The sequence below is a fragment of the Podarcis muralis genome, chromosome 10 (assembly GCF_964188315.1).
Source record: "Podarcis muralis chromosome 10, rPodMur119.hap1.1, whole genome shotgun sequence".
NCBI lineage: Eukaryota > Metazoa > Chordata > Lepidosauria > Squamata > Lacertidae > Podarcis > Podarcis muralis.
The window spans coordinates 70,949,999-70,960,749 of NC_135664.1; the positions used below are offsets into that span (position 1 = coordinate 70,949,999).

Here is a 10,751-nt window from a genome sequence, read left to right on the forward strand (position 1 = left end):
CTCAGATTTGTGAGGTGAATCAGCCCGCCTTCAAACGAGGTTTACTTTTGCCCTGGTAGAAGGAATCGCTGCTTCTGGAGCTTGCCAATAGCAGAGCAATGCTCCTGGTCTGAAACACGCTGACTTACATTCCCAGATCAGGCCTGGCAGTTTTTGTGAGAACAGACTGTAATGGCCAAAAAAAGGGTGCAGATACAGTATCTTTGCAGATAGCTGCTCTTAAGTTTCTGCGTGTTTGCTGGTGGGCAAGGGAGAAAACAATGTGCCAAACTCAGCTGGGTGTCTTCTGAGGAGAGAGGTGGTTGGGGAAACCAAACTGGAGAAGGCCCCAGTTCCCAGCCTTGTTCCGACCATTTTTTCTCTTCACTGGAAGAGCTTGCAATAAACTTGGTACTTGCTGGAATTTGGTGAGTAGTCCTTGCAGGAGTTAGGACATAGGAGAATTAAAATCTATTTTGGCTTGCTTTCTGTTTATAATAATAATAATTATTATTATTTATACCCCGCCCTCCCTGGCCAGAGCCGGGCTCAGGGCGGCTAACACCAATAAAATTTCAGTAAAAACATAATATATATAAAAAAGAACAAAAAAACCAATTTAAAATACAGGTTAAAATTCAATTTAAAATGCAGCCTCATTTTAAAAGTCAAAACCATAAGGGGAGGGAAACATTAATGGCTGGCTGACTTGTCCCAAGCAGCTTTCGCTTCTCCCAGCCATTGTCGGACCTTCAGTTTTTCGTGGTTACAGCACTCAAAAAAAAGCCTTGCCTTTTTTGAGTACGGCCGGACAGTGCCTCAGTTTCGATGCTTACCTAAACTGGAGCAGTGTTGCTGCTGAAATGCAAGTCCAGTAACTTATCCCAGGTTGGTGCTGAAACCCCCCTTCTTGTGGATCCAGAAGAAAGTTTGCAGCCCAACTTTGGGACCAGGGTCTGTTTTCTGACCTGTCTCCTTGTTTTGTAGGTCTGATGGGCTTGTTTGAAAAAAGGCGCTTCCGGAAATTCTTGGTGTACGTTGCCAACTTTGATGAGAACGATGCCCGCACTTTCGAAGGTGTCGATCCCAAGAAGAACACGATGCGTGATGTGTACAAGAAGTTTGACCTGGGCCAGGATGTCATAGATTTCACAGGCCACGCCCTTGCACTGTACAGAACTGATGAGTAAGTGGCAGAGAGAGAGAGAGAGATGCCTGTTCTGGGTGGGGTTTCACTCTTCCTGAAGAGACAGGTGTGCAGTAGTGCAGGGGTGCTTCTTGTTTCATTGCTTGTGGCTCAAGTGACTGGAAGCCCCTTTTGCCAGCTTTGGCCGGTTCAGCAGCTGTGACTGCTACAGGATTGAGACAGCCACAATGGCCCAACAGGACTGTTGCAATGTGCTTTATGTGGGGCTGCCCCTAAGGCTCATCCAGATGCTACAGCTGGTGTAAGATATTGCAGTCTGGCTGTTGATAGGAGTTGGTTGTTGACAACATGGGACATTACTACTGAAGAATCTGTCCTGCCTGTCTGTACGCTACTGGACCAAATTGTTTTTTTTTAATATATCTTTATTAATTTAAAATAAATACATTTATGAAAAACAGACATACATACAAGTAAACAAACATACAAACAAACAAATAACAGAAAAATCAAACAAACCACCACACTATAAGATATAAGAATATAATTATCATCATATATACTCCTGGTATTGAAAACTATTATAAAATTTATAGAAAAGAGATTTAAAACTGACTTCCAATTAATCTCACTGTACTTTGCTACTGGACCAAATTTAAGGTCTTGCTTCAGGCCTTTGGCTGGTTAACATTCTACGGTCTTTTAAATGTGTTTTGGGGGCACACGGTCATTGGTTTATTTTTGCTTTGTTACGTATTATGTTGTGAACCGCCCTGTAGTCTTCTAATGAAGAACAATATACAAATTTAATTAGTAGCAGTAGTAATGTAAAGTCAAAAAACCTACCTGAAGGACTGTCTTTCTCCATACATTCCTGCCTGTTTTTGAGATCTGGGGAAGCACGACAGCTGTTTGGTCACAAGAAAGGGACCATTTAGCATGGTAGGGCTTATATTGTGGAATTAACGAGGCAGGTTTCTTATCTGTGTTTGGGTGCCAGCTTCAAACATTTTTATTTACACCAGCTCGCACTGTCACGTGACCCCATTCTCTATTCTTCTGATCTGCACTTTACAAAGTTTCATCCCCCTCAATCTAGTGATATAGAAATGTGTAATTTTTAAAAAGTGCTCATGAGAAACATCTTGTGTGCTAAGATTTAAGAGAGGCTTTTGTGTTCTAGCACAACACAACTGAAGCTTGAGTTGGAGAAACATCTAAAGGAAGAGTGGAACTGATTCATTCATTTTATGTCACAAAATTTATAAAATTTGACTGTGAAAATCCTCAAGCAGTTTACAGAAAACCATAAACCGGAGTGGTTATTAAGAAAACTTAACAATAAGACTTAAGTTAAAATAACGGTAGACCAAAAACATTAAAACTCTCATCACTAAACCTCTTTAGATGTTTAGACATAGAAGTGCAGAGAAACGCACAAAGGCAGCGATGAAGCCAGGTGTCTGAAAAGCTGATCCTCATTATATAAACTCTCTTCCCCTCAGCTACCTAGACCAACCCTGCCAAGAAACAATCAACAGGATTAAACTGTACAGCGAGTCTCTGGCTAGATACGGCAAAAGCCCCTACCTGTACCCCCTTTATGGCCTGGGAGAGCTGCCCCAAGGATTTGCAAGGTGAGCGAACCTTTCTTTCCTTTTCCCTTTTCGGCAAGTGGCTCCACTGAATTGCCTATCCATTCTCTGCACTCGCAGGCTTGGGGGCTCCCTTCCTTTCTGCTTCCATTCCCCTCTTACTTTTTCTTTGGAATCGACATCCAGCCGGCAGAGGAATTGTCTGCCACGGGGAGGATTTTCCCTTGGGAAATCAATGGGCAGCTGCTGCCTTGACCATGGGCCTCCTCAGCGAGAGGCTGGGCTGTGTGGGACCCATGTGCAAAGCTAATTGCCTGCCCCATAAGAGCCTTGGGGGTGAGGGGCAGCCTTCTCAATGAGTCGTGTGGCTGGAGCACACAGCCACCTGCGTGGTGAAAACTGAGAGGGAATGAGTTGCTGTTAGTCCTCAGTACAGCCACTTTGTGCAACCCAAGCCCTTTTTTCTAAAGACCACGGCATGGTATAATACCCTCCCAGCAGAGTTGCCTGCAAGCAGGGGCGTAGGAGGGGGAGGGTGTCATCCTTGGCACACCGCGGGGGTCAGCACTTAGCGCAGGGCCTGACCTGCAGCATGCCTGAGTCACGCATCTCTCCTGGGAGTGATGTGGTGGCTCGGGGCAGCGTGGGGCTTGTGTCTGCCCGGCAGACTCCGTGGGCAACTCGCCTGCGCTCAGATCACCATACTGCCCCTGTGTGGTGCCCCCCTGCGCGGCTCACCCGGCCCCCGCCACTCTGGGTGCTGGAGCAGCTAGCTACGCCCCTGCCTGCGAGTAAAGGCATTGTTCTGGCTCAAATGCCTTTTCCTGGCAAACACGGGGCTTCCAAACTTATCGCAGAGTCAGAGCCTTCCAGTTCCAATGAAGCAATCTAGGAAGGAGCTTCTCCATTGCCTTTTGTGTACAATTTTCCATACTTTGGATACACTAAAGGTAAAGGTAAAGGTACCCCTGCCCGTACGGGCCAGTCTTGACAGACTTTGTGGTTGTGCACCCATCTCACTTAAGAGGCCAGGGGCCAGCGCTGTCCGGAGACACTTCTGGGTCACGTGGCCAGCATGACGAAGCTGCATCTGGCGAGCCAGCGCAGCACACGGAAACGCCGTTTACCTTCCCGCCAGTAAGCGGTCCCTATTTATCTACTTGCACCCAGGGGTGCTTTCAAAGGTTGGCAGGTGCTGGGACCGAGCAACAGGAGCGCACCCCGCCGCGGGGATTCGAACCGCCGACCTTTCGATCGGCAAGCCCTAGGTGCTGAGGCTTTTACCCACAGCGCCACCCGCGTCCCCGTGTTGGATACACTGCCTGTGCTTTAATGTGGGCTGTGGGACCTTGTGTCTGGGGGGGCTGCATGCTCCTTCCATAGCCAGCCCCCCCCCCCAGCTGTTGGCAGGGCTTGTGGGTCTCAGCTGCCTGAACTTGTGATCAGCTCACTTGACCAGCTGGGCATAGGATCCTAGAATTGCAGGCTTGGAAGGGACTCCGAGGATCATCTAATCCAGTGGTTCTCAACCTGTGGGCCCCAGATGTTGTTGGACTACAACTCCCATCATCCCTGAGCTCTGGCCTTGCTACCTAGGGGTGATGGGAGTTGTAGTTCAACAACATCTGGGGACCCACAGGTTAAGAAAGGCTGAATTCTGATCCAACCCCCTGCAATGCAGGAATAGGCAGCTGTTCCATACAGGGTTCGAACCTGCAACTTTGGCATTGCCGGCACCACACTGAGCTGTGTTACTTCCTTGGCAGGTTAAGCGCTATCTATGGAGGCACCTACATGCTGAACAAACCGATTGAAGAGATCGTCATAGAAAACGGCAAAGTGGTTGGAGTGAAATCGGAAGGGGAGGTACGGCAATGCGGCTTTGTTTTTCTCTTCTGCTCAGAACTTACTTGCCATTCACTAGCTCCTCTGCTGGGATGTGAAAACAGGGCTGAAAAGCTCCAAGGTGATAGATCTGCAGGTCCCGGTTGGGTTTGTGCTTGAATGCAGTTATCACCCTTGGCCAAACTGGTGGCAGAATTAACACAAATGGAGTCATTCAGGTCTCACTTCTCTAGATGCCCCTGCCTGCCCCTTCTTTATAGCAGCTTGGACAAGTGGGCTGTGCCCCACAGAAACTTATGCCATGGGAATTCAAGCTTCCACAGGGTTCTTTGTTCTGCAGAAGGATACCCTGGGCTCTCTGTGCAACAGATGTAACATGGCTGCTTCCCTGAAACTTCATCTGTGAACTTCACGAAGCATAACTGATAGAAGTTTGGGGTCATCCTTTGGGTTCCTCTTCTCCTTTCTCCCCACACCAAGTTGGGGAAGGTGCTTGTTGGCATCTATAGATGCTGGTGTTGACGTATTGCCCTGCTAGTGCTTCCCTCTGAGTAATCTTGTTGCAGCATTCCCAGCTGAGTCTCTGGGTCAGCCTTCCTTGACCTTGGGTCCCTAGATGTGGTTGGACTCCAACTTCCATTGTTTCTTAGCCAGCAGGGCCTGTGGTCAGGGATGACTGGAATTGTAGTTCAAGAACACCCAGGGACCCAAAGCTGAGAAGAAGGCTGCTCTGGGTTGAAACTGCTGAGGGCATAACTATTGATAGAAAGCACAAGCATGCATTGAAAAGGGCCTAGGACATGTTCAGTTGGGTGGTGAGGGAGGGTTGACTATGGGATGTCAGTGCCTATCAACTGCTGTGGCAGGTGGGTGTTGCAGGGGTCAGCAACCTTTTTCAGCAGGGAGTCAGTCCACCATCCCTCAGACCTTGTGGGGGGCCGGACTATATTTCGAAGGGGGGGAAATGAATTCCTATGCCCCACAAATAACCCAGAGATGCATTTTAAATAAAAGGACACATTCTACTCATGTAAAAACGCGCTGATTCCCCAACCGCTCGTGGGCCGGATTGAGAAGGCGATTGGGCCGCATCTGGCCCACGGGTCTTAGGTTGCCTACCCCTGGTTAGAGTCTCGGTGTGGGCAAAGGATGGGGAGAAATACTATCCAAGACACTCCTTGTCCTTGCTGAAGCATTTCTTCATCCTTTTCCACTCTGCTTACTAGAAAGTAGCTTTCCTGCATGCAGATTTAGAAGCAGCAGGGCCCAGGAGGAGGCTGGTTGTGTCGCTGACCCTTCACTGCCCTTCCCAGCAGAGCAGAATTGGAGCAAACTTTGACCCCTTCAGGGGAGTGGAAGATGACTTTTAATAATAATAATAGTAGTAATAGTAGTAGTAGTAGTAGTAGTAGTAGTTTGTTGTTGTTATATCATTTATACCCTGCCCATCTGGCTGGGTTTCCCCAGCCACTCTGGGTGGCTCCCAGCAGAGGACTAAAAACAGTGTAAAACTTTCCTTCAGATGTCTTCAAAAAGTCAGATAGTTGTTTGTTTCCTTGGCCTCTGATGGGAGGGCGTTCCACAGGGAGGGTGCAACTACTGAGAAGGCCCTCTGCCTGGTTGAAATGGGGTGTGGCAGCTGTATCAGACAGGCGCTGGCTGAGCCACTCTTGCAGTATTCTTGTTGAGGAACCTTGACATTGAAAGGCCCCCTAAACTGGTGCCTCCTCCCCTGCAGATTGCCCGCTGCAAGCAGCTCATCTGCGACCCCAGCTATGTCCCGGAGAGAGTGAAAAAGGCTGGCAAAGTCATCCGGGTCATCTGTATCTTGAGCCACCCAATCAAGAACACCAACGATGCCAACTCGTGCCAGATCATCATTCCCCAGAACCAGGTTAACAGGAAATCGGGTAAGCTTGGAAGACGAGGTTGGTTCGCTTGAGGCATACGGCTCCTGCAGCCTCTCTTGTTGATGTGTTGTGTCATGAACGAGTGACCCAAGACAAACCCCAGTAGGAACTGCTAAAAAATGAGTGGTGTGTTGATGGTTTTCTTCTTATTTAGTAGACTACTACTAAGTCTGAGGTGAGATTGACAGGTGGCATAAACCAGCAGATTCCTTCTGGGATTAGACATTTCCTGGAAGACCGCAGCCATTTTCATTGACCAAGGTAGCCCAGACATACCTACCATATTTTTTGCTCTGTAAGACGCACTTTTCCCCTCCTAAAAAGTAAGGGGAAATGTGTGTGCGTCTTATGGAGCAAATGCAGGCTGCGCAGCTATCCCAGAAGCCAGAACAGCAAGAGGGATTGCTGCTTTCATTGCGCAGCGATCCCTCTTGCTGTTCTAGCTTCAGGCTTAGCCCCTCAGTCCCTTCCCCCACCTCCCGGAAAAGCCCCCAAGAGCTGTCCTCCCTTTAAAGAGCTGCGCGGAGCATGTGTGCGGCTCTTGGGGGCTTTTCCCCGAGGAGGGAGAAGGGCAGCCCGTCAGTGACGCGGCTCATGAAAGGGAGCGTTGAGCAGAGCCTGGGATGCATACAGGCTCTGCTCTGCGCTCCCTTTAAATAATTTTTTTTTTCCTTGCATCCCCCCTCTAAAAACTAGGTGCGTCTTACGGTCAGGTGCGTCTCATAGAGCGAAAAATACGGTAATTCTGTAGAGGAGCAAAGCTTTGTATCGTTATCCTTTTGAAGCTGTTATTGGGATAATTGGATTTTGTAGAAATTGCTGGAGTAGGAGCAATGGTTCGGTTTCTTGTTAACATGTTTCTCTGCGCTGGGCAGCCTTTTTTTCCAAGTTCTTTTTTCTTTACTGTATTATTTCAGAGAATGCTCATGTTATCTATATTTTGTGTTTACGTGAAGCATTTTTGACACACCCTTCGGTTGAAAAAAGGCTTCCAGGGCTGCTTGCAAATGTCAGCAAGAAGACAGTTTAGACTTCCTGTTTGTGACCAAAAAAAGAGAGAGATTGGGAGGGAGGAGGAAAAGCAAACTCTGGAACTGTTTCTTAGGGAATTCTTGTAATGACCAGCTGGAATGGAAGAGTTTTAATAGATCTCTAGACGTGACTTATTACTGGATAAAATCCCTAATACTTAACACCTCGGTCTAGATTTGAGGGTCCAAGCAGAGCTCTTTACATGCTTGAGTCTGGATCCTTCCTGCTGCATCAGTGCTCTTGCTAACTTACAGAGCTCTCCTAACAGATACTTCTGGGATGACTTCCTGTTCTGGTGGGCTGGGCACACTCTACAGAGCCTGGGCTGCAGCATCCTGTTGTGTTTCTGCTGCAAGTCTTAATTCAGCCGCGTGTTGTGACAGGGATGGCGAAGCAGCTCAAGCCCCCCGACTCCTGCCCCTTTTGTCTCTCTTAGACATCTATGTCTGCATGATCTCGTCCGCGCACAACGTGGCAGCGCAAGGGAAGTACATCGCCATTGTGAGCACTACCGTGGAGACGAACGACCCGGAGAAGGAGATCAAGCCTGCCTTGGAGCTCCTGGAGCCTATTGAGCAGAAGTAAGTTCCCCTGCTCCAAACTCGCCATCTTCGCTTGGAGGCACAGGGCCTGTTGAGCTCCGGAAGAGGGGTCCTTTGGTAGAGGAAAGCCACCCCCACACCTGCCATGCATTATGGGTTATTTGAGCATACGTATTCTAGAAACTGTGGGACGCGGGTGGCGCTGCGGGTTAAACCACAGAGCTTAGGGCTTGCCGATCAGAAGGTCGGCGGTTCGAATCCCCGCGGCGGGGTGAGCTCCCGTTGCTCGGTCCCTGCTCCAACCAACCTAGCAGTTTGAAAGCACGTCCATGTGCAAGTAGATAAATAGGTACCGCTCCGGCGGTACATGACCCAGAAGCTGTCTGCAGACAAACGCCGGCTCCCTCGGCCAGTAAATCGACATGAGCACCGCAACCTGAGTCGGCCACGACTGGACCTAATGGTCAGGGGTCCCCTTACCTTTTATTCTAGGAACTGCTTGTTTTGAGGCCACTTGTGGAAGAGTTCTGTATGTGTGAGGGATTCCATTTCACTGTCAAACAGCTCTTACCATCAAAGTTCTTTCTGTTGTTTAATCTCCTTTCTTGTAACTTGCAGCCATTGGTTCAGGTCCTAGTTTCCAGAGGAGGAGAGAATAAGTTTGCTCCAACCTCTCTGGGACAGCCCTTTAGAAACATGCTTAAGTTTTTTTCAGAATCACCATTAAAAGTGATTTTTCTTTTCTCATCTCCCTTAGGTTTGTTAGCGTCTGCGACCTGTTTGCACCAACTGACCTGGGCAGAGAGAGCCAGGTTTGTATGAATTGGGAAGCAAAAGACCACACGCCCTGGTGGGTGGGATTGGAAGGGGAAAGCTTTGGCAGTAAAACCCCTTGCTTGTGGTTTCTTCTAGATCTTTATTTCTCGCACCTACGACGCCACCACCCACTTTGAGACGACGTGTGATGACATCAAAGACATTTACAAGAGGATGATGGGATCAGAGTTCGACTTCGAAGAGATGAAACGGAAGAAGAACGATATCTACGGAGAGGAGGACCAGCAGTAACGGTGCTTTTTTAAGTCTTAACTTAGAGATCTAAATTGGCTGGTGTTGGGGGTGTGTGTTAATGTATACACAGAGGGACTTAAGCGAGCACCGTACGAAGTTCAATATTGTAAAAGCCTGCTTTTTGTAATCATATCTCCTGAGATTGAAAAGAAAAAAAAAAAAAGAGTCCTGCACTGGTGAAAACGCTCCTCCCCTCTTTGGATATAATCATGTGTTAATTATTCTTTAAACGAGGTTGCTGTGTCAAAATTGGCAGATACTGACGCCCTTGACTTTTTAACTGTTGCTAACTTGACTAAAGGATGAGCAGATGCTACAAGTTCCCTTGCTGACCTAGATTGTGGGGTGCACAAGCCCAAACCCCTAACACCCGCCTCACTTTCTCCTGACCCCTTTGTAGTCCTCTCCCACCCTGCCTTCTCCACCCCCCCCCCACCCTTTCCCTTTTGATCTGTGCTCCAGTGAAAGCAAGAGGTGCCCTGCTGACCATTTCCTCGTCTTTCTGCCATGCTCCCTTCTCTGCCCAGGAGACTCATCCCATCCAGTCTTAAACTTCATCGCAAAGCTGCATTATGGCCAAAGCCCACAGCAACTGCAGCCGCGTGGCAGGATTTTCACCCGGTGTCGTCCTCTTCCTCCCCTCCAGCCCCTCTCTTCCCACCTCCGCCCCTCCTTAAAAGCTTCTCAAAACGTTTACATCTGTCGGGACACAACTGTGCCGCAAGGCTTTTTGTGTTTTCAAGGCGATAAAACTAATAAAAACAAAACTTGGTGCAAGAATGAAACTCCAAAGCAGGCAAGGTTGTGTCTGTGTTTGTGCAAGTATTTTTCTTCCCCCCTCTCCCTCTCCTCTTCTGTACCACGTCTGGCTTCTCAAGTGGACCAAACTGCGCTGCAGTATTGATTTGATGGAGCCTGTGGGGCTGCTTCTGTCTGGTGGGGAAGGCTCTAGATGACTTCTGTACTGCCAAGTAAAGCCAACTTCTGGAAACGAGTTCCGTGCTGTGGTCTGATTTCGCCTCCCAGTCGCCCTCCCCCTTTGCCCCACGGGGTTCTGTAGATGGCATGCACAGGGCCCTGGTAACGACTTGAGGGCAAGGCTCCTAGTTTGCTCTCAAATGGGTTGGGGGAAGTGGTCTAGGGTTGAGGCAGGAAGTGGGCTTTGAGCTCTCCCAAAGGGGGGGGGGGGTGTCCCGCTGCGTCTTGGCCCTTAGCAGATCATTTCCAGATAGACTCAGAATAGGCAAACCTGTTAAGAACCAAAGCTGCATCACCTTTGTTCTTGGTGTCCACATGAAGCACTGAAAAACAAAATGGTCTACTAGGCATATACATAGTTGGGAGCTCAGTTGTGGATCCTGCAAACTGTTGGGATACCGCCGGGGAGACAGCTTTTTATTCAACAGCAGGAACAAAGGAAAAAACATGTCTGCTTCCCTTCGTCTCCAGTAAAACGGCTAAAAGCAAAAGCAATATACAAACGGAACTTCCCAGCAAGCGCTGGAAGTAAACAGACATGTGACACACAACAGTCATGCCTGTACCCTTTTATGGTGGAACGGAACTACAGTGGTGCCTCGCAAGACGAAATTAATTCGTTCCGCGAGTTTTGTCGTCTTGCGATTTTTTT

At 48.6% G+C, this 10,751-nt stretch overlaps 1 protein-coding gene across 1 annotated transcript in view; it reads left to right on the plus strand.

Moving 5' to 3' along the window:
• Nucleotides 1–10,115, plus strand: part of GDI2 (GDP dissociation inhibitor 2) — a 28,065-nt gene extending 17,950 nt beyond the window's left edge. Inside the window, exons 5-11 of the mRNA XM_028746120.2 lie at nucleotides 967–1,165; nucleotides 2,632–2,763; nucleotides 4,488–4,587; nucleotides 6,305–6,476; nucleotides 7,945–8,089; nucleotides 8,808–8,862; nucleotides 8,963–10,115. Of these exons, the coding sequence (XP_028601953.2) occupies nucleotides 967–1,165; nucleotides 2,632–2,763; nucleotides 4,488–4,587; nucleotides 6,305–6,476; nucleotides 7,945–8,089; nucleotides 8,808–8,862; nucleotides 8,963–9,118 (959 nt within the window). The 3' untranslated portion in view covers nucleotides 9,119–10,115. The remainder of the gene's footprint in view (nucleotides 1–966; nucleotides 1,166–2,631; nucleotides 2,764–4,487; nucleotides 4,588–6,304; nucleotides 6,477–7,944; nucleotides 8,090–8,807; nucleotides 8,863–8,962) is intronic.
• The last annotated feature ends 636 nt before the right edge of the window (nucleotides 10,116–10,751 follow it).